This window comes from Electrophorus electricus, chromosome 4 (assembly GCF_013358815.1).
Source record: "Electrophorus electricus isolate fEleEle1 chromosome 4, fEleEle1.pri, whole genome shotgun sequence".
In the NCBI taxonomy this organism is placed as follows: Eukaryota; Metazoa; Chordata; class Actinopteri; order Gymnotiformes; family Gymnotidae; genus Electrophorus; species Electrophorus electricus.
In genome coordinates this window covers 11,417,265-11,441,769 of record NC_049538.1, presented here as the reverse complement: position 1 = coordinate 11,441,769, position 24,505 = coordinate 11,417,265, and the positions used below count along the sequence as shown (strand labels likewise).

The following is a 24,505-nucleotide window of genomic DNA, read 5'->3' as shown; positions in this document are numbered from 1 at the left end:
TATCATACACCTATCATGTTTTACAGTGTTTATTACTCTAAGTTGTCTTTTATGTCATTTCTTCAGAACATTTGCTGTTCATCCACCCCAGAGCCACTTTGCTATGTAGTATCAACATAATCCTTTTATTTGGTATTGACCTAGATTTTCCTTTAATATATATGTGTAATTATATAACATTTTCAAAGAAAGCCTACAGAATAAAAATCAAATATTAATATCAAAATCACCAGTATCATAAAATCCTTATGAAGAAAGATGATGTCTTCTAAAATATGAACCAGATTAATGTTTCTCCTGTCTGTACTTAATATTATTATTACGTTACTTAACTGGCATTTTACCCATAATTAACTTTTTATGATTCTTTTCTGGTTTTAGAATAATTATGTAACACTTTGGAAAAAAGATACAGAATAGCAAGCCAAAGCTTGAGGCTAAAATGGCAAATATCTCCACAGCTACAGTGAGTTTTCCAGGAGAGCTGATGTAAGCTGGAATAAAGGTGATCCAAACTGCACAGAATATGAGCATGCTGAATGTCATGAATTTGGCTTCATTAAAGTTATCAGGTAACTTCCGCGCTAGAAAAGCCAGTACAAAGCATAAAAGAGCCAGGAGTCCTATATAACCCAGCACAGCCCAAAAACCTATAGATGAGCCTAAATGGCATTCTAGAATAATCTTATCCTTGTAGCGCTTTAGATTTTTTAATGGAAATGGGGGGGAAATTATTAGCCAAAGTATACAGATAATAACCTGTATGAGAGTGAAAGCAAGAACACTGAGTCTCTGCTGTGGAGGCCCAAACCATTTCATGACATTACTGCCTGGAAGTGTAGCCCTGAAGGCCATTAACACCACTATTGTTTTCCCCAGAACACAGGAGATGCAGAGGACAAAGGTGATTCCGAACGCTGTGTGACGCAGCATACAGGACCACTCAGAGGGCCGACCAATGAAAGTAAGTGAACAGAGGAAACACAGAGTCAGCGAGAAGAGCAGCAGGAAGCTCAGCTCTGAGTTGTTGGCTTTGACTATTGGAGTATTTTTATATCTAAAGAATATGACTCCTATTACTATTGTCATAAATGCACCTGTAATTGAAAAGGTTGTTAGTAAACATCCCATAGTTTCCTCATAGGACAGATATTCAATTTCTTTCTTTATACATTCATCCCTCTGTGCGTTTGTCCAGTAGTCTTGATAACATTGTTCACATTTAATAGAATCTGCCATGAAGGTATAGAAAAACACCAAAAAAGAGAAGTTAGATATGCAGCAAAAGTTGTGAGAGTTTTAAAAAGCTCAATCTGTCCTTTAAAATCTCAATCTGTCCTTAAAAACAAATAAAAAACTGAGCATACACGGTATAATTACTGCAACAACAACAATTAACTGTAACAACAGTGACAGCAACAAAAGCAATACTAAAAGTATGTTATATTTGTTACCATTTTCTGGGGATTTATGTACCTGTTGTATTACTGATCTCTCCTTCAGCACATGGTATACAGTCAAAGCAGCACACAGGCTTTCCTTTCTGCACAGCCTTCCTGGTCCCTGGAGGGCAGCTCTCACTGCACACAGACATCGGGACCTATAATCAAGGGAAATACTTAATAGCCTAGACACTAAAAATTGTGTTCAAATGTTTTTTTGGTTTTTTTTGCATACTTAAAATGCACATTGTAAGAGCAGACAAGCTCACAAGTAATGCATTTACTGAGAATGTGTTACTTCTTGTACTCACCTGATTAGTATTTTGTGCCCACACAATAGACGACATGTTTACTGATAATCGCTCGTGAGTAGCAAAAGTGGAATCATAAAGCCCAACAGTGACAAATACTTGCTTTTCTTTAATCGTTTGCCAGTTTACTATCTCATATCTTGCAGCAGAGTCACCATTTTTATCAAAATAAACCTCTTCATGCTCTTTAGTTTTGAAATGAGCTCTTTTGAGGTGTTCTAGAAACTGATGAAATAAAGCAAAATTGCAAAAAAATAATAATAATAATAATAAAAATCAAAGAAAACACTGCATTTCAAATTATATTACAACATTTTGGCAGGGATTTTGAAGTAGTGCTAAATGTGCATTCCAAATCTTGTGCCAAAGCATTAACTCACTGTGAGAGGATCAGGCTGCATCTTTGTAGAGCATGTTTCTTTGCAGCCCAGAAGTGCATGTAGGGCATGGGCAATAGCATAAACCCCTTTATACACATTATTGAAAATTGGCATCAGGGTCATGTCAGTGAATGTGTTTTCAATCTTAGACAGTTTCTCTTCACCTGTACACACTGGTAAATCATCTGAATCATCATGCTTTGTATATCTACAATTAAACAGAGCTTCCCAGAATTCAGTAAAAATGGCCTTGCCCACAGTTTTTAGTGGATTTATATTTAGAATGAAGTTCCTCAGACCTGTGACCTTTGTTTTAGGGATAGCCAGTCCTATGGCTCCTTGCAGCATCTTGTGCTTATCCATTGTGGCCAGTTCTGTATCAAAAATCCAGGCTTCAGTTCCTACCCACTGATATCCAGTTATATTGTGCTCAAGAAATACACTTAGCAGAATTTCTAAATCTAAGTTGTCAAGAAACCCCACTATCACTCGAGAAGTGGAGCTTTTGATCTGTTCAATGATTCTCAGAACTTTCCTTTGTGAGTAAGTTCTAAAAAATGGAAGGGAATATTCTAAGCATATGCCCAACTGCTCTGCGACTTCAGTAAATGCAGCCATCCCACTGTTTCCATAGTCATCATCTCTTCTTATTGCCCCCACCCAGGTCCAGCCAAAGTGCCTGACCATTTCTGCCAGTGCTCTGCTCTGGTGGTAATCACTGGGAATAATACGCAGAAATGAGGGATATTTCCTTTTGTCACTGAGACATTCACAGGTGGCATAGTGACTGATCTAAAATCAGATTGACATAGTTATCTCATAGTCAATATGTTGTCAGCTTTCCTCTATCTTAACAGCACATCTAATTGTAAGTCCGTTAAAAAATTATTTTTAGCTGCATGTTTCTTATATCCTTGAAAATAGGGTTGTAATAAACTACTGATTAATAATACTGTATGAGTACTTACTAAAGGAATGCTGAAAGATCCAATACTCGTTGCAACAGCCTTTGACACTGATGAGTATGTGTCTCCTATTATGGCTTGTACTTGTGCAGGCTTTGTGCAGGGCTCATCCAAGACTGTGTTGTCATTTCCATTCATAAGTGCCATGGCCATTCTAACCCCCACTGCTGTAGAACCACAGGTGTCGTAGATTTTGTAGCCCAGTGAGACACCAGGCAGTAAAGAGGAACTGTTGTTGATCTCCTCTACTGCAAAGATCAATGATTGTGAATACTGGAAGGCTCTGAAGTCAAGACTAGTTAGGAAAGTTAAAATAGAAACACATTAAACATTTTATTTTTGCTGTATAATTGTGAACCATGGAACTGTATTTTATACAAAATAATGTCTAAAATACCTTCTTTTGCGTCTTACCTCATGCACTTCAGCGGAGGTGGTTTAACCAAATAGGACAAGTCTGTGATCTCCCAACTGCTATGGAAGGGGAAAATTCCTCCAACTATAATATCACCAACTTTTGACAGTTGTGGGTATGCAGGCTTTCCTTGCCGATTACAAGCAGTCTCATTAGATCTGGAGAAATTTATGATGGCCATTACCACATGCAAGAGAGCAAAGACAGGCTCCATCCACTTATTCAGAGTACAGATAAAGTGACAGATCTGATGTTTCAACTAGTTGAACAGGAGGGAGTTGTGGTATTTATACAGATGGAAATACAAATCCTCTACGGTAAAGTTTCACTATTGTGCTGCAGTCAGAGGAGGAGTGACTTTCAAATGCTTTGTAGGTGAGGAGGAGGATGGTGGGAGTTGAGGGGTGTAGCTTGGCAAAATTTTAAAATAAACGAGTCCGTGACCTTCTGTCCAAGAAGTGTTTTTAGGCAGTGCAATCCAACAATGTGCCACATGTTTGGTATGAAAAACTTTATTCTCAACATTGCCAAAACTGACTACATCTGTTTGTGAGGTCTTTACATTGCTGGAGTCTACCAGTTTGACAGGAGTGTAGGGACGGGGCATTCTGCATGAAAGAGACTTCTCAGCAGTGCTGGCCTCTGGAAAGGGACATCCTTATATCGATACGTTTTACTTGTCTTGAGTTACATATGTCATGAAGAGAGAGAGAGAGAAAAAAAAAAAGGGTTTATGGGATGGTTCATGTTAACCCAAAGAATGCCTCCACAGATTAGTAATCTGAGGATTTCACAGGATTTGTGATGGTTTTGTCCACTGAACATGACACCTCCATGGCAGTAAAAAGCATGTAATTTAGAGGTTCCACAACTTTTGTCTGTGGAAGAGTATAACGTGTACATGCATGGAGTGGACAGGACAGACCTATTGTGAAAATCCTATGAATATTAGCACCTTAGTGGCCTTATAAGTGGCTTTGATAAAAACCTATATTATTTTTCATGAGTGTGACATCTTACTGGATGCAGCTGACTTCAAAAAATCAGTGGTAGAAGGGCTTCTACAGAGCGGGAAATGCGCTGATGCAAGTGAAGATATAACTAAATATGGAACTACTTTTCCTTGGCTAGGATTCTGCATCAATGCCAGACTGTAAGTCTGTTCTTCTAGCAAGAGGTCAAACATTTGGAGGAACAAGAGGAAGCACACTTTTTTTCTGCAGGACCTACCAAGACAATCCTATCCTGTGTCTCATTTCATGCTTTGAACTGCACCACACCACTATGGTCTATAGTAAGAGACGGTGAGTACATTTTTTTTCTGTTGATTTGTGTTTGCCTGTTGTTATGGCTAGTGTGACACTATTAATGTTTATCATATATTTATTTGAACATAAATTGCAGTGCATTTGGGTTTTATTTTCCTACAACATGCTTTACCCTCCCTCTTCTGTTCTGCCTGCTTTTCCATACAGAAATACTTATGTACTTGCTTGCTCTCTTTCTCTCTCTCTCTCTCTCTCTCTCTCTCTCTCTCTCTCTCTCTCTCTCTCTCTCTCTCTCTATCTCTCTCTCTCACTCACACACACACACACACACACACACACACACACACAGAGCAGACCAGCTATGCAGCCTACGGGTTTCTAACTGTACACGCATAAACTAGACCTTAAGTAGATGGAGTTCGCTAACCTAGGTTAACGGTTATGTGTACAACAACCCTTTAAATTTGCCTATATAGGCAGGACTCAGTTTAATTAGCCTTGAGTGCTGGCCATTCAACCTAGGGGCCCCACACTTGGCAGGCATAAACTAGGCCATTGAGAGATGACATACACTGAGTTGCATGGTCTACTTTGCATGGTTGGCTTTCTATGACCCTTTGATTTTGGTCAAATAGGCCAAGTGTATTTAAGTTGTAAAGGTCAAAGTAACATTCCAGGCTGGCGGACCAGTCCACACACTTGGCATTAGGGAGATGGCATACCCCAGGTTTGAAGACCCTAGATGAAAAGATTGGTCCTCTGTGACCCTTTATGTTTACCTATAATATTCTTGTTTAGGTGCCATTTTGCTGATCATTTTATAATTTTGTTGAATGAGGTCTATATACATTGTGATGCCACACATTTGACTAGATTTTTTTTTTATGTGAGGTAAAACAAAACTGTGATTTTAGTGTGTAGAATATGTGGTAAACATAGTAATATATTAAAGGTTACTTTAACTAATTAAAACAAGCATATGGATGGACAGCTTTCAGTCATGGCACTGTTGCATAAAATTAGAATATTTTTACATCACTCATATAACTTAGAGAAAAGCATGATATGATTTACATATTGTAGGTTTTCCTTTCAGTGTAAAATAGATGATGTATTTTATAAATTCCACTATGCAGTAGTGCTGCTTTAACTAACCCTTAGAAGAAGAAAAAATAGTTTCTGTTACTTTTGTGTATGGAATCTTTGCGTTTCCACAACACCTCAAATCCAGTATAACAATGACTTATATTCAGGAAAGGTAAATGAAACAGACAAGTCCTTAAATCCTTCTTAAATGTGTCATCAAGAACTACAAGGTCTTCAGTCCGTCAGCCTTTATTTAGGCTTGAGTTACCATGTAGCCAGGATAATACAGAAATAAACAATCATTAAGTATTGAAAAAATTAATCATAGGAGTAAATGTATTAGTATAAAAATATCAGTCAAATCAAAATAAACTTGTTGCAAAAATGACTTAAATACAATAACAGGGATAAAATGATAAAAATAATTAAAAGTATAATAAATATAAAATAATAACTAAAACACACCAAACATACTACAAGTTAAACAAAATCAAATTAAAGTTAGAAATTAGAAATTAAAAGTTTTAAATGTGTGACAGAAACACACAAAGTTTCCTGTGATGAATTCCAGCTCGCTGGTGATCTGTGATTAAAAACAAATTTTTCTATGATACTGAGTGAAGCAGGATGCAAATGCTGTGAAGAGGGACATTTATTATGGGCAAATCCAGTATCGTAATCATAGGGACAGTCTAAAGTCAAAATACTGGGGGTGTCAGATGAGGAAAAAGCCTAAATGCATAATTATATATATAAACAAAGAAACAAATCAGGCAAGGAATAATACGGGCCAAAACTTCTATAAACCACTTACTGGCAAAATGCCATGGTACATCACAAAAATAGTGTAAATAATTTATCTGAATCATCCCAGTGACTGGATTAACCTTCAGGTGCCAAGTGCTTTTACTTAATTGGGAAATGTTTTGGATTCGAGCATAAACACAGAATAGTAAAATAAGAAATTAAATTGAGAACAGGGAATCATAATAAAAAGAACCCAAACTTTTCATACATGGTCAAAATCTTTGAGAGTAGTTGTGGCTGCATATCTGTGTATCACATCCAGAATAGACAATAGCTTTGCTTATACAATATTGGTGGCAATACCATTAATATATATGTATTTAACAATACTGGTTAAGTGTCGAGCCTTGAGGAACCCTCTTATTACCAGTAGTAGCTATGATTTACTTTGTCACCGGGACACATATTGCTTTCTATCCAAGAGTTAATTTCTAATTCAGTTGGTAGCAGTGTGGTCAAAACCAATATTTTGTAGATTTTTCAAAAGTAAAGAATGATCAACTGTATCAAAGGCTTTACACAGATCAGTAAAACCAAAGGTCACAAAATAACTACTGATCCTCTCATAATGTAGCAGATGAGCACATTCAAGAGGGTTAGGATGGGGCAAAGAATACAAAGTGGCTCATGCAATATTCTGTAAAAAGTTATATTATAGTAAGTGAAAACAAATTAAAGCTAGTGTAAATATCTAAACTTTATAATTCTGAGATTGTTGTAAGAATATTATAAGGTTGTTCAACTTTTTTGTAGATATTTTTTTCTTCTTTTAAGCATCATCTTGAAACAAAAATATATGCCAATATAGTGAAATACTTGTGTTGATACCTGAACTTGTGCTAAATTTAATAGTGTCATTTTGTATTAAGATTCTTTTGAATGTGTAATTAGTTCTAAAATGTTGATCAGCTAAGGCTAGGTTTGTAAAGGCTGTATGCTTTATACAGGTCATATAAATAATAAACATGTATACATAAGCATTACTAATAGTAATAGTAATTATATATCACATGTTGCAAAGTTTTATATTATTGTTTTTTTTTTCAAGTAAAATACAGAAATTGTAAGTACATTTGTAGAATTTTTAATAGTACCTTACTAACCAAGTTGAGTATCTTCAGATTCTCTTGAAACTTTAAAATAATTTGTTCTAATATATTATCCATCCAGGTACAAGCTTACAAGCTTACACAGGTTATTACCCACATCATTAGTAAACATGTACATTATTAGCTCACTTATTTGACATTTTATCCATAAGTTGTTTTTTGTGTTTTTCTCTGGTTTCAGTATGATTATGTAACACTTTGGAAGAAATATACAGAATAACATTCCAAGACCAAGTCCAGTATCTTTGGAGTCTTTTAATATTTTAAAATAATTTGTTCTAATATATGTCCATCCAGGTTTGCACAGGCTATAACCTTATCCAGATTAATGGTAAATATGTAGTCTGTTAGCTCACTTATTTTGTATTTTACCAATAAGTTGCTTTTTAGTGTTCTTCTCTGGTTTCAGTATGATTATGTAACACTTTGGAAGAAATATACAGAATAACAAGCCAAAACTTGAGGCTAAAATGGCAAATATCTCCACAGCTACAGTGAATTTTCCAGGAGAGCTGACATAAGATGGGATAAAGGTGATCCAAACTGCACAGAATATGAGCATGCTGAATGTGATGAATTTGGCTTCATTAAAATTATCAGGCAACTTCCGTGCTAGAAAAGCCAACAGAAAACATAAACTAGCTAGAAGCCCAATGTAACCCAGCACAGCCCAGAAACCTATGGATGAACCCAAATGACATTCTAGAATAATCTTGTCCTTGTACAGTTTTTGATTTTTGAAGGGAAAAGGGGGGGAAATGATTAACCAAAGCACACAAATAAGAACCTGTATAAGTGTAAAGGCAAGAACACTGAGTCTCTGCTGTGGAGGCCCAAACCATTTCATGACATTACTGCCTGGAAGTGTAGCCCTGAAGGCCATTAACACTACAATTGTTTTCCCCAGAACACAGGAGATGCAGAGGACAAAGTTGATCCCAAATGCTGTGTGGCGCAGCATACAGGACCACTCGGAGGGCTGACCAATGAAAGTAAGTGAACAGAGGAAACACAGAGTCAGAGAAAAAAGCAGCAGGAAGCTCAGCTCTGAGTTGTGGGCTTTGACTATTGGGGTGTTTTTATATTTGAAGAATATGATTAAGATTATCAGTGTCATAAATGCACCAACAATAGAAACAGCTGTTAGCAAAATACCCATAGTTTCCTCATAAGACAGATATTCAATTTCCTTCTTTATACATTCATTCCTGTGTGTATTTGACCAGTAGTCCTGATAGCATTGTTCACATTTAATAGAATCTGTTGTGAAGTAAGAAGAAAACAATTAAAATTGGAATTTAGATACACAGCTGAATATAGGACATATGTTTGAATTAATGTAGTTTGTTACAAGAATCGTATCTCTTAAAAAAGGAGAATAACATTTCACTATAAGACTTTTAATCATGGCAGCAATTCCAACATCCTCCCCTTCCCACCATATTTGGGTGATTTTGTACCTGTTATATTACTGATCTCTCCTTCAGCACATGGTATACAGTCAAAGCAGCAGACAGGCTTTCCTTTCTGCACAGCCTTCCTGGTGCCTGTAGGGCAGCTCTCACTGCACACGGATATTGGGACCTATAATCAAGGAAAATATTTACTTGCCTGTATAAGTGTTTACTTAACTACTTTCTTCAGTTTCAAGTATCATCTCCATTTGAGGAGTTCTTAAGTTAAGGTCAAAGTGCAAATCTTACCTTGTTAGTATTTTGTGCCCAAACAATTGAAGACAAGTTTAGTGTTAATCGACTGTTAACAGGGAAAGTGGAGTCATAAAGTCCAACAGTAACAAACTCGTGTTGCCTTTCTTTACTTGTTTGCCAGTTTATCACCTCATATCTCGCAGCAGGGTCACCGTTTTTATCAAAATAAATTTCTTCACCCTCTTTAGTTTTGAAACGCACCATTCTGAGCTGTTCTAGAAACTGAAGAAATAGAGCAAAGTTTATTTGTTGATAGAAGTTTTTTTAAAATATTATTTTAAAAAAACAGTAAAAACACTGCATTGCCCATTAAATTACATCATTTTGGCTGGGGTTTTGAAGTAGTGCTAAATGTATGTTTCAAATCATTAACTCACTGTGAGAGGATCAGGCTGCTTCTTTGTAGAGCATGTTTCTTTGCAGCCAAGAAGGTCATGTAGGGTATGGGCAATAGCATAAACACCTTTATACACATTATTGAAATATGGCATCAGCGACATGTCAGAAAAAATGTTGTTCATTTCAGACAATTCCTCTTCGCCTGTACATGATGGTGAGTCCTCTGAATCATTCTTGGCTTTATATTTACAATGAAATATTGTCTCCCAATATTTAGTAAAAATGGCACTGCCTGCAGATTTCACTTGATTTAAATCTAGAATGAAGTCCTTGAGACCTGTCACCTTTGCTTTTGGGACAGCCAGTCCTATGGCTCCTTGCAGTATGTTGTGCTTGTCCAGTGTGGCTAGCAATGGATTTAAGATCCAAGCCTCAGTTCCCACCCACTGATATCCAGTGATGTTGTGCTCAAGAAATACATCCAGCAAAATCTCTATGTCTGAGGGATCAACAAATCCAACTATCACACGAGAAGTGGAGCTTTTGATCTGCTCAATGATTCGCAGTACTTTCTCCTGTGAGTAGGTTTTGAAAAATGGAAGAGAATATTCTAAGCATATGTCCCACTGTTGTGCAGCTTGAGTAAATGCAGCCATCCCACTGTTACCATAGTCATCATCTCTTCTTATTGCCCCCACCCAAGTCCAGCCAAAGTGCCTGACCATTTCTGCCAGTGCTCTGCTCTGATGGTAATCACTTGGAATAGTGCGTAGAAATGAGGGATATTTCTTTTTGTCACTAAGACACTCACAGGTTGCACCATGGCTGATCTAAAAACACAGATTGGCAGATTGACTAATCTATAACACATTCAAGCAGGTGTATCAGGTATTATGATAAGTGTATAGCCATCATCATTGCATATGACATTAAAATTGGTGATAAAACAACTTCACATACATTTTTTATCTAACAATTAAAGTTGTTTAATAAATGTTTAATAGACATTAAAGTTATTTGTTTATAATTGTTTAAATTGTAAAGGTTTTAAATGTATTAAAAGGCATGTAAAGTGAGTATTCATAATTGCTTATGTACTTACTAAGGGAATGCTGAAAGGTCCAATATTCATCGCAACAGCCATGGACACTGATGAGAATGACTCTCCTATTATGGCTTGTACCTGGGCTGGTTTTGTGCAGGGTTTATTTGAGACTGAGTTCTCATTTCCATTAACAAGTGCCATAGCCACCTGAACCCCCACTGCTTTAGACGTACAGGCATCATATATCTTATAGCCCAGTGAGACACCAGGCAGTAAAGAGGAATTGTTGTTGATCTCCTCTATTGCAAACATCAAAGACTGTGAAAACTGTATGGCTCTGACATCAAGACTAGATAATTAAAATAAAATCCAAGAACAGTATTTTAGGATAAAGACTTAAAGATCCTTCAGTACTGTCACTGTTTATATTTTAGAATATTACATGTTCACATTGTGTCTGAAATAATCACTGTCCTCTACCTCTTACCTTGTGCATTTTAGCGGAGGTGGTTTAACCAAATACGACAAGTCTGTGATCTCCCAACTGCTATGAAAAGAAAAAATCCCTCCAATTATGACATCACCATCCTTTGATATCTGAGGGCATACAGACTCTCCTAGCAGGGTACAGTCAGTCCCATTACATTTGGAAAAGATGATGATGGTCATTACCAAATGCAAGAGAGCAAATACAGGCTCCATCCACATATCCAGGTCAAAGTGTAGAGATAATGTTTAAGAATGTCTGGCAGATCTGATGTTTCTTCTGGTTGAACAGGAAGGATATGTGGTATTTATAGTGATAGGAAGGTAAATTCTCTATGATACTGTTTTACTGGTAGTCCCATGTCAAAGGAGGTGTGACTTTGAAATGTGAGCAGCGTAGCCTGGTTTATTTTTGGAGTACAATCTGCCTGTAAAATCTGTACCTGTGGATTGAAAATGAGATGTTCCTGCACTTGCTGTTCATATCGCCACTCCAGCTTTATATGCTACAATATGTATTTTTTCATTAATAAGCACAACAGCTAAACAGGAACATAATTAATTTTTTTATGTAATGTCATGAATTTCACGCAATAAGCTGCAGGCTTCAGAAATGTTTTAGCATTTCCTTTTTCTATAAAATCAAATAATTCATCTGCTAATCTTGCCTTAGAAACTGGATGAAAAATACAAGGGAAAAGTAACGAAGCACAGACACAAAGTGTGTATGTGGATTGTGTAATACTATGTTAATGTGTAACAAAAGAGTGTTGGTCTGGTTGGTCAGTGGTAGCCTAGCTAGCACATTGTTCTCATGTAGAATTTGTCCGATGACTTATATCAGGAACACCACCTTAAGTTTAGAGAAAATTGTTAATTGGCATTAAAGAATAATTAATGAGTATTAGCATGTACCCAGGGATCTAAAGGAAGTTAGGCATGATAAAGCATAGTGAATTAGAGATAGAGAGACATGGCTCATGTATATGAAATTTATAGGCATAAAAAAATAATGAAATTTACTTTTAAGTCTGTTTTTAAGTCTGCATTTGATTTTAAATTGTTTACCAAAAAAGGGCAAATGCTTTGGAATTTGGAATACTACAGCAGGGATTCCTGACAGTGAAGCTGAATGTAGATGCCTAGTACTTAACTATACTAGCTTTCACACACACACACACACACACACACACACACACACACACACACACACACGCACACACACACACAAAAAAGTTATCTAAGTCCACTATAATAGCAATATTGTGAAAAATTATTCATTTAGCTGTCAATCTCTTTAATTTTCATATTCTTCTTCATCAAAGGGATCAAACCCATCGGGCTGTAAAGCTCTGTTTTCTTTGGCACTACTGTCCAAAATCGCTACAACTTCAGCAGCTATAAACATTTTGCACGTTTTAGCTAGCTAGCTAGATGTTGATTGAACAAGGAAGGAAATGTTTCCAAAGTGAAGAGTAAATCCTTAGTGATTTCATGATTGTTTATTGGTTAGTTTCACTCAGATTGACACACAAATTAATCAATCAATGGTGAGAGGCAGATGACGTGTATCTTAAACTATATCTAACCTCGATATTTAACCTCTCATAGGCTTACTATTCTTATTATCAACAAAATTGAAATGACAGATTCCAATGATTCAGAGCCATATATATATATATATATATATATATATATATATATATATATATATATATATATATATATATATATATATATATATATGCTGTCATATTGCAAAGATATTAATAAAAACATTGAGGAACACTGAATCAGACGCACTAACCTAACCAGGATGACTAACCTAATTTTATAGCAGGACAATCATTGGAATGACAGATCATGAACTTCAAAGACCTTATTTTTTTTTATTGATCTGAGTATCATGTTCAGGTCACCATCTTTTTACGCCTCGAATTAGATCACTCTGTATGATTTTTGGATTTCATGAAAAATTGCCTGTAATTCCATGATTTACAATTGCACTACAGCAACCCATATATATATATATATATATATATATATAAAGAAAAAAATATACTTGAATGCTGTGTCGTACATGCAGATGTTTATTAACACAATGGAAAACAAAACAGGAAACAGGACGAACGAGAACTGTGTTGAATGATTAACACACAAACAGCTAAACACTGTAATCACAGTTTTATACAAGAAGGCATTTAGAATATGGGGTCAAACACCGACAAAGACCAACAACTAAACATGGCTTTATATGCACATGGTGACGAAGTAAAATGAGGAACAGGTATGATACATGGGAGGGGTGTGGCCATACATACAAAAAAAATGTAATTAATTAAATATATATATATAAACAAATTACTAAATGGTGGCCAGTCACACAGATACCTGCAGAATGTTTTCAACATCTAGTTATATATTGAGTGACTGACAGTAAATGTGAGGAATGTTGTAATTATTGTAATGAACACGTGTGATGTTTCAGGTGCTGTCCGCCAGTGCTGTCAGCAGCTTTTACTGTGTGTGTGTGTGTGTGTGTGTGTGTGTGTGTAAATCTTACTTATAGAACTTATAGAACTAATGAATCAAGGAGCTACCGGTATTCAGTATGTTTTTGCCTTTTAATAATAGTACAACTAAATACTTTGTTACCCTTGATTTGGTTATAATTATATTGTAATTGTGTCATGGCTTGGTCCTCCTAGACTCCTCTCTATGTTTATGTGACGTTTTGTGTGTGTGTGTGTGTGTGTGTGTGTGTGTGTGTGTCTTCGTGGACACCCCTCCCATGTTTCACACCTGTTACTTGTTTTATGTTGTTAATGTGTGCATTTAAAATCCAGTTTGTTCAGTAGTTTTTGTCGGTGTTGAACCCATGTAAGCTGTACTTAATGCTGTTATTTACCGTTTGTTGCGTTGTTGCGTGTTGCTCATGTTTAGTGTTTTTGTATGCCCACATTCATTCAAAACATTTATTCAGTAGCAGAATGAGGTAGTATGGTGTTCCTTTTGTACAGTGATAACTACAATGCAGCACACCACTCAGATTTATTATGCCAAATATTTTTGCTTGCTAACAATACATATGTATATTTTGATTGTTGTTGTTTCTGTTTGAATTAGACATGATAAAAAATGTTGTTGCTGTAGCATGACTCTAAAGTCTATCTTTTCATCAGTAACCATTTGTTTCTGAAATCTCATCTTTTCTCATTTATTTGCACCAAATTACAATTATGGCACAAGTGGAACTTTAAACATTAAAAATAACATCATAAGTAGAACAGGTACTGCTTTTGTTTTTTAGATTGTTCAATTTTTTTATTTATTTTGTGTTTAGAGTACAATTTCTACAGTCATATAATGTAGCAGGCTATCATATCTACAGATGAGAGCATTTAGGTTGATGATAATACTACTACTACTACTACTGCTAATAATAATAATAATAATACAATTAAATTTATAATGCATTTTTCTTAAACCCAAACACTACAAAGTGACAATAAGAAATATAAAATAAATAAATAAATAAATGAATAGTTAAATAAAATATCAAACATAAATAGAGGCCAATCAAAAAACATGTTAAGTTTTAAGTAACATTTTAAATCAATTCAGAGTAGGAGCATTTTAATAGCGTTACGAAGAGCTTTCCATAATCGATGTGCTCTACAAGAAAAAGCTCTTTCACCCATGGATTTTAATTTTTAAGAAGGCTGCTGTAGATTGAGAGAAATAACAGAATTTTAAAAGCAAAGAGGGTGAAGAGTGCAAAGCAGCTCATGCAAGCTGTAACCATTACAACAGGTCACTGATCTGTTGACCACTGAGCTTTGTATAACAGTATTCCAACTACCTAGCTATAAATATCACATTATAGCTAAATGGTCTGTTACGGTTACACAGTGCTCCTTATGTGTGCTCCTTGCTACTGGCATAATGCTACTGGCTTTTCCACTGCTGGCAGTGCTTTGTCTATTTAGAAAGCTCAACAAACCTTGGTAATATTGATGGCTTTTTTTGCTCCTGTACCAGTACTCAATGGGAGAAATGTATAAAATATTATAAAATATGGTGTTTATATATATATATATATATATATATATATATATATATATATATATATATATATATATATATATATATATATATATAAAATTTATTTATTTTTGTGTTAAATTATTCTAAAATTATTCTTCAGATTTTCTTGAAAATTTAAAATATTTTGTTCTGATATATTATGTATCTAAGTCCAAGCTTACACAGGCTAGAATCATATATAATCTATATGTTGCCACATTTATGATAAATATGTAGTCTACTAGGTCACGTATTTGACACTATACAATGTTTATTACTCTAAGTTGTGTTTTATCTCATTTCTGCAAGGGATTTACTGATCATCCACTTCAGAGCTACCTTGCTGTTTAGTATCAACAGAATCCTCTTATTTGGTATTGATCTAGATTTTAGGTACTTGATTGTGGCATTATGCCTAATGTTTTCCTTTAATGTGTGTGTGTGCGTGTGTGTGTGTGTGTGTGTGTGTGTGTGTGTGTAATTACATAACATATTCAAAGATATCCTACAAAGTTACAAATTAAATATTAAGATCAAAATTATCAGTATTATAAAATCTTTATGAAGATAATTTGATTTAAAATATGAATTAGATTAATGGTAAATATGTAGTCTACTAGCTCATGTAGTTGGCATTTTACTCATAAGTTGCTTTTTAGTGTTCTTCTCTGGTTTCAGTATGATTATGTAACACTTTGGAATAAATATACAGAATAACAATCCAAAGCTTGAGGCCAAAATGGCAAATATCTCCACAGCTACAGTGAATTTTCCAGGAGAGCTGACATAAGATGGAATAAAGGTGATCCAAACTGCACAGAATATGAGCATGCTGAAAGTGATGAACTTGGCTTCATTAAAGTTATCAGGCAGCTTCCGTGCTAGAAAAGCCAACAGAAAACATAAACTAGCTAGAAGCCCAATGTAACCCAGCACAGCCCAGAAACCTATGGATGAACCCAAATGACATTCTATAATAATCTTGTCCTTGTACAGTTTTTGATTTTTGAAGGGAAAAGGGGGGGAAATGATTAACCAAAGCACACAAATAAGAACCTGTATAAGTGTAAAGGCAAGAACACTGAGTCTCTGCTGCAGAGGCCCAAACCATTTCATGACATTACTGCCTGGAAGTGTAGCCCTGAAGGCCATTAACACTACAATTGTTTTCCCCAGAACACAGGAGATGCAGAGGACAAAGTTGATCCCAAATGCTGTGTGGCGCAGCATACAGGACCACTCGGAGGGCTGACCAATGAAAGTAAGTGAACAGAGGAAACACAGAGTCAGAGAAAAAAGCAGCAGGAAGCTCAGCTCTGAGTTGTGGGCTTTGACTATTGGGGTATTTTTATATTTGAGGAATATGATTAAGATTATCAGTGTCATAAATGCACCAACAATAGAAACAACTGTTAGCAAAATACCCATAGTTTCCTCATACGACAGATATTCAATTTCCTTCTTTATACATACATTCCTGTGTGGATTTGACCAGTAGTCCTGATAGCATTGTTCACATTTATTAGAATCTGTTGTGAAGTAAGAAGAAAACAATTAAAATTGGAAGTTAGATACACAGCTGAATATAGGACATATGTTTGAATTAATGTAGTTTGTTACAAGAATCGTATCTCTTAAAAAAGGAGAATAACATTTCACTATAAGACTTTTAATCATGGCAGCAATTCCAACATCCTCCCCTTCCCACCATATTTGGGTGATTTTGTACCTGTTATATTACTGATCTCTCCTTCAGCACATGGTATACAGTCAAAGCAGCAGACAGGCTTTCCTTTCTGCACAGCCTTCCTGGTGCCTGTAGGGCAGCTCTCACTGCACACGGATATTGGGACCTATAATCAAGGAAAATATTTAATTGCCTGTATAAGTGTTTACTTAACTACTTTCTTCAGTTTCAAGTATCATCTCCATTTGAGGAGTTCATTAGTTAAGGTCAATGTGCAAATCTTACCTTGTTAGTATTTTGCGCCCAAACAATCGAAGACAAGTTTAGTGTTAATCGACTGTTAACAGGGAAAGTGGAGTCATAAAGTCCAACAGTAACAAACTCGTGTTGCCTTTCTTTACTTGTTTGCCAGTTTATCACCTCATATCTCGCAGCAGGGTCACCATTTTTATCAAAATAAATTTCTTCACCATCTTTAGTTTGGAAACGCACCATTTTGAGCTGTTTTAGAAACTGAAGAAATAGAGCAAAGTTTATTTGTTGATAGAAGTTAAAAAAGAAACACAGTAAAAACTCTGCATTGCCCATTAAATTACATCATTTTGGCTGGGTTTTTGAAGTAGTGCTAAATGTATGTTTCAAATCATTAACTCACTGTGAGAGGATCAGGCTGCTTCTTTCTAGAGCATGTTTCTTTACATCCGAGAAGGTCATGTAGGGTATGGGCAATAGCATAAACCCCTTTATACACATTATTGAAATATGGCATCAAGGACATGTCAGTGTAGGTTTTGTCCATTTCAGACAATTCCTCTTCTCCTGTGCATAATGGTGAGTGCTCTGAATCATTCTTGACTTTATATTTACAATGAAATAATGTCTCCCAATATTTAGTAAAAATAGCACTGCCTGCAGATTTCACTTGATTTAAATCTAGAATGAAGTCCTTGAGACCTGTCACCTCTGCTTTTGGGACAGCTAGTCCTATGGCTCCTTGCAGTATGTTGTGCTTGTCCAGCATGGCCAGAACTGGATTTAAGATCCAGGACTCGGTTCCCACCCACTGATATCCAGTGATGTTGTGCTCAAAAAATACATCCAGCAAAATCTCAATGTCTAATGGATCGATAAATCCAACTATCACCCGAGAAGTGGAGCTTTTGATCTGCTCAATGATTCGCAGTACTTTCTCCTGTGAGTAGGTTTTGGAAAATGGAAGGGAATATTCTAAGCATATGTCCCACTGTTGTGCAACTTGAGTAAATGCAGCCATCCCACTGTTACCATAGTCATCATCTCTTCTTATTGCCCCCACCCAGGTCCAGCCAAAGTGCCTGACCATTTCTGCCAGTACTCTGCTCTGGTGATAATCACTTGGAATAGTGCGTAGAAATGAGGGATATTTCTTTTTGTCACTGAGACACTCACAGGTGGCAGAGTGACTAATCTATAATATATTAAAACAGGTATGACACATTTTTTCTTTAGATATTTATATCCATTGCCACAAAATATGACATTAAAATTGCTTAATAAATTACTTCACATGCTTGTTTTTTTATAACAAATATTTTTAATAGACACATTTATGTTTATAATCACTTATTTTTTAAGAGTTTGAAATGTTTTAATAGACATATAAAGTAATTGCTTAAATTCTTACTAAGGGAATGCTGAAAGGTCCAATACACTTTGCAACAGCCATGGATGCTGATGAGTATGTCTCTCCTATTATGGCTTGTACCTGGGCTGGTTTTGTGCAGACCTCACTTGAGACTAATTTCTCATTTCCATTAACAAGTGCCATAGCCACCTGAACCCCCACTGCTTTGGATGTACAGGAGTCATAGATCTTATAGCCCAGTGAGACACCAGGCAGTAAAGAGGAACTGTTATTGATCTCCTCTACTGCAAACATCAATGACTGTGAGAACTGTAAGGCTCTGACATCAAGACTGGATAGTAAAAAAAAAAGGACATTATTTTAAGATAAAATCTTAAGCATCCTACAGTGCGGTCATTCTTGACATTTTAATATATTACATGTTTACATAGTTTCTGAAATTCTCATTTTACTTTATTGCTTACCTCATGCACTTTAGTGGAGGTGGTTTAACCAAATACGACAAGTCTGTGATCTCCCAACTGCTATGGAAAGAAAAAATCCCTCCAACTATGATATCACCATCCTTTGATAGTTGAGGGCATACAGACTCTCCTCGCAGGGAACATGTATTCCCATTAGATTTGGAAAAACTGATGATGGTCATTACTAAATGCAATAGAGCAAATGCAGGCTCCATCCACATATCCAGGTCAAACTGTAGAGATAATGGTTAAGAATGTCTGATAGATCTGATGTTTCAGCTGGTTGAACAGGAAGGATATGTGGTATTTATACAGATAGAAAGGTACATTCTCAGTGGTACAGTTTTACTGGTAGTCCCATGTCAAAGGAGGTGTGACTTTGAAATGTGAGCAGCGTAGCCTGGTTTGTTTTTGGATTAAAATCTGCCTGTGAAATATGTACCTCTGGACTGAAAATTAGATCTATCTCTGCACCAGCTGTTCAAATTGCCACTCCAGCTTTATATGCTACAATATGTATTTTTTTATTAAAAAGCACAAAAGCTAAACAGGAACATAATTAATATATTTTATGTAATGTCATGAGTTTCACGCAGTAAGCTGCAGGCTTCAGAAATGTTTTAGCATTTCCTTTTTCTTTAAAACCAAATAATTCACCTGCTAACCTTGCAACACAACAGTGTTGGTCTGGTTGGTCAGTGGTAGCCTAGCTAGCACATTGTTCTCATGTATAATTTGTCAGAATTTGAATTTGTCAGAAAAAAAAAAAAAGGTTTACAGAGTAAACTTTCACTAATTGACACTTAATTTTGTCAAACAAAAGTCATGACTGTTGTATTAAAAATCAATTTAATGAATTTTGAACAGATGCAGGATTTAGCTTTCGAGCTAATTGTAGACATTATGCCTAAATATAATAGTTATATGTTTATTGGTTAGTTTCACTCAGATTGACACACAAATTCATCAATCACACAGTGATTAGATGGATAAGACCTGAGTGACACACAAGCACATGAATCACATGGTGAGAGGCAGATGACGTGTATCTTAAACTTATATCTTACCTCGATATTTAACCTCTCCTAGGCTTACTATTCTTAATATCAACAAAATTGAAATGACAGATTCCATAGTTTCAGAACCATATTTCTATGCTGTCATATTGCAAAGATATTAATAAAAACATTGAGTAACATCAAATCAGATGTACTAACCTAACCAGGATGACTAACCTAATTTTATAGCAGGACAATCATTGGAATGACAGATTGTGAACTTCAAAGTCCTTATTTGTTTATTGATCTGAGTATCATGTTCAGGTCACCATCTACTTACACCTTGATTTGGCTCATGCTGTATGATTTTTGGATTTCATGAAAAACTGCACATAATTCAATGGTTTCCAATTGCACTACAGCAACCCAGTGGAGACCCTAAACTTTTCACTGAAACACAGCGGTTTTGCAATGAGTCATTTCCACTTGGAACTGCTCTTTGCTCTATATGAATCACAGAGGCCTCTGAAGATGTTCTGCAGTTGTGGTCACATGGGTGGCCAGGCACTTCTGTACCCTAATGCTGATTTGTCAGTTGACAGTACTAATTGCCATCGGCTAATAGTGGGAACTAATTCTAACTCTATCAGTTATGAAACTTTAGGCTAAACCTTAATGTTAGGGCAGTGTGACGAGCAGCAATGACTAACTGGCACCAGGTGTGACATAAGCCTAGAAACTTGGTTATGCCTTGGGGTGTATTGCAGGGTCACTGAAAATTTAAGGATAAGATTTTCCATTACACTTGAGCTGCTGAATTCTGAGCCTTCATACTCGTTTTGCAGTATGAAGTTGGACTAGTGAAGTCTGCCTGTACAATCTGTACCTGTGGATTGAAAGTAGGTGGGCAATTATGACTGTGACCCATACAAAAAAGAGATGAGAAAATGGGGAGGAGGCAGGGGCCCTGTGCAAAATACTTTGCTGAGGGCCCAAAATTTCATGCTGTGCCCCTGCGTTCTATTACCGGTTATCAGTATAGCACCTTACCATCAGGTTATTGGTACTTGCCAATGTCTCATCTTGTGTGTTCTGAATGGTGAGTTACTATTCACAAGTTTAGCCTTTATTTGCGTAGTAAAACCTTTCAGGTACCTAATGAAATGTTACTCTTTCTTTGTGATTTAAGGAATTTTCATTTTAAAATTTGTGCCAAAAAGTGTGCAGGAGAAACAATATAAATTTATTACATTTTTATACATGGAATGGCCATTTTAATGATTGGAGCTTCCCTGTTTGGAAATGTTACCCCAGAGAGCAGCATAAAATTGTGAGCAAGTTTTCGGTGGACCAATTGCAATGGGAATTCACGTAAGAATGAAAGGGATAAGAGTGACTTCAAACAAAATATGGTCACCAATTCTAGACCGGCTTTTGTAACGGCCCGAGTGCCGCTGGGCAAGGAGCAGGACATACAGGCTCACTCAATGGAGACAAATGTTTATTAACATATGATACAGACACCGGCACTCACATGTAACGCAAACTGTGAAAGTGAACACACTTACGGCAAACAAGAACAGCGTGAACACGAACACGATCAGTGACCGACAATAATACACACACTGATAAGGGTTTACATACGTGCAAATGTGATGAGACAACATAGGCATGGTTACAAACAAGACACAATCAACAAAGATCTCCCACATCACACAGCGGGCCATACCACGTGATCAGTGGAAGGGGAGCATTCCGTGACAGCTTCGGCAATTATTTCGTAAACAGCCAACCTTGTGGGGTTTTCTCATAAAAGTGTCGAAAGTATGCAGAGAATGGTGTGATCAAAGAAAAACAGCAAAAGGAGATCCTATCAACATAAACAACTCATCAGCAAAAGGAGTCAGAGGAGGATGTCAAGAATCATTCTGTTGAAAAGGTGGTGCACAGTCAAGCAAATTGTAGCCAGATACAATGTTAGTGCTCCGTCTAACATGTCTGCACAATTCATTGTTCTTAGCACGGATGGGCTATAACAGCAGATAAGCAGTTCCATTGTTGTCAAAGGAATCACTGAGAATTGGACAAACATTGCCTGGTAAAATGAATCCAGATTTCTGTTTCACCATGTTGATGTCAGGGTCAGAAGTTGACTCTGAATTGATGAGCCAATCCTGTTAAGTGTCAAACATTCAGGCTGGTGTAGGTGGAGTAATGGTGTGGGGAATGCTTCTTTAACACAGCCTGTATCTTGTGATACTTGTGGGTGGACATTTGTACAGTAGGGTATCATTGTGGCCAACCAAGTTCATCCCTTCATCGCAGCTGTTTCCCCTAAGGCAGAAAGACACTTTCAGCAGTACAATGCACCATGCATTGTACCACGCGTGCACCATGCACCATGCAGTCAGGGATTGATTACAGGAACATAACACCAAGTTTTTCTTGCTTCCCTGGTCTTCACAGTCCCCACATCTTAATCCTATCCATTTGTGGGACACAGTAAACCGGTAAAATGAAGAACAGGTATGATACACGGGAGGGGTGTGGCCATGCATACAAACACACACAGGGAGGCGTCTAGAAGGAGGGGGCCATGCCGTGACAGATATTTATATATATATATATATATATATATATATATATATATATATATATATATATATATATATATATATATATATATATATATATATGCGGAATGATGCAATTAATAATCATAGTAAAAACAAAAATACAATTACCAAATAGTGGATTTTATTCTTGTTTGTATTCTTGTAATAAACACGAGTGATATTTGAGGTGCTGTATACACACACACACACGCACACACACGCGCACACACACACACACACACACACACACACACACACACACACACACACATATAATATCCTGCCTTTTCATGTTTGGCTTTTAGCTCTGCAGACATTTTACAGCTGCCTCTTACTTAAAGAACTAATGAATCAAGGAGCTACCAGTATTCAGTATGTTTTTGCCTTGTAAAAATAGTACAATTAAATACTTTGCTACCCTTGATTTGGTTATAATCATAATAATATAACTGTGTCATGGCGCAGCCCCCTCCTCCTAGACTCCTCCCTATGTTTGTGACATTGTGTGTGTGTGTGTGTGTGTGTGTGTGTGTGTGTGTGTGTGTGTGTGTGTGTGTCTTCATGGACACACTCTTCCCATGTTTCACACTTGTTTTACGTTGTTAATGTGTGCATTTAAAGTCCAGTTTGTTCAGTAGTTTTTGTTAGTGTTGAACCCATGTAAGCTGTATTTACTGCTGTTAGTTACCATTCCCAAAACCTGTTGTTTGTTTGCGTGTTTCGTGTTGCTCACATTTAGTGTTTTTCTTCCTTTGTTTTAGTTTCATTTTTGTGTATTGTGTTTCATAAACATTTCCTTATCACAGGTCATCTCTGCATCCTGCGTGTCCTGTTAGAGTTGTTTTATCTGTACTCAGATTAAGGTGGAAAGTGACCGAGCTATATTAATTGGGATGGTCTTGGGATAAATCTTTTATTTTGTGTAAATTGTATAATTCAGATTCATGAATTGACCATTTGAAAAAGAATTTCCAGCATTAGATTGACTGATTAATGCACCAGTCATGCTTCTTTCTGTAACAAAATTGCTATGTTTACTCTCAAGAACTCTAATATTTGGTTAAATCAAATTGTAATAATTGTAGATAATGGTGCAGTGCTGTCACTGTACTTGATCTAAGAAGTAAATAATCTGCCAAAGATCCATTTTTTTTTGCTACTGGCATAATATACTTTATACACTGTTGGCAGAGCTTTGTCTATTTAGAAAACGCAACATTTTTGGCCCCTAACCTGTGTTGAATGTGACAAATGCATAATGCATGGTGTGATGATACATACATGATACATACACACATATATATATATATATATATATATATATATATATATATATATATATATATATATATATATATATATATATATAGTTGTTGTTTTGATGTTATATTATTCTAAAATGTTGATCAGCTAAGATTAAGAATGCAAAGGATGCACATATAGATCAGATGTTGAATTATAGAAAAAAAAAATTCACAAAAGTAAATTACATTTGTTAGTAAATTTGTTGAAGTGTTAATGGTATCTTGAAACCCAAGTCCAGGATGTCCAGATTCTCTTGAAACTTTAAAATAATTTGTTCTAATATGTTATCCATCCAATTCCAAGCTTGTACATGTTATAACCTTTATATGTAGCCAAATGAATGATAAATATGTAGTCTCTTAGC

The 24,505-nt window shown here is 36.0% G+C and overlaps 3 protein-coding genes across 3 annotated transcripts; all 3 read right to left on the bottom strand.

Annotated features, from left to right (window-relative positions):
* Positions 1–324: 324 nt before the first annotated feature.
* LOC113568576 (extracellular calcium-sensing receptor-like) lies at positions 325–3,727 on the bottom strand. Its single transcript, XM_035525117.1, has 6 exons — positions 3,513–3,727; positions 3,102–3,393; positions 2,134–2,925; positions 1,754–1,978; positions 1,477–1,600; positions 325–1,232 (listed from the first exon to the last, which is right to left on the bottom strand). The coding sequence occupies exons 1-6, from the start codon at positions 3,725–3,727 to the stop codon at positions 325–327; spliced, it is 2,556 nt and encodes an 851-aa protein (XP_035381010.1).
* A 4,408-nt stretch (positions 3,728–8,135) lies between these two features.
* LOC118241185 (extracellular calcium-sensing receptor-like) lies at positions 8,136–11,578 on the bottom strand. Its single transcript, XM_035525286.1, has 6 exons — positions 11,364–11,578; positions 10,934–11,225; positions 9,870–10,661; positions 9,487–9,714; positions 9,244–9,367; positions 8,136–9,043 (listed from the first exon to the last, which is right to left on the bottom strand). Exons 1-6 carry the CDS (start codon positions 11,576–11,578, stop codon positions 8,136–8,138), a joined length of 2,559 nt encoding a protein of 852 aa, XP_035381179.1.
* A 4,491-nt stretch (positions 11,579–16,069) lies between these two features.
* LOC118241158 (extracellular calcium-sensing receptor-like) lies at positions 16,070–19,438 on the bottom strand. The gene is made up of 6 exons (XM_035525116.1): positions 19,224–19,438; positions 18,799–19,090; positions 17,791–18,582; positions 17,421–17,648; positions 17,178–17,301; positions 16,070–16,977 (listed from the first exon to the last, which is right to left on the bottom strand). Exons 1-6 carry the CDS (start codon positions 19,436–19,438, stop codon positions 16,070–16,072), a joined length of 2,559 nt encoding a protein of 852 aa, XP_035381009.1.
* Positions 19,439–24,505: the final 5,067 nt, after the last annotated feature.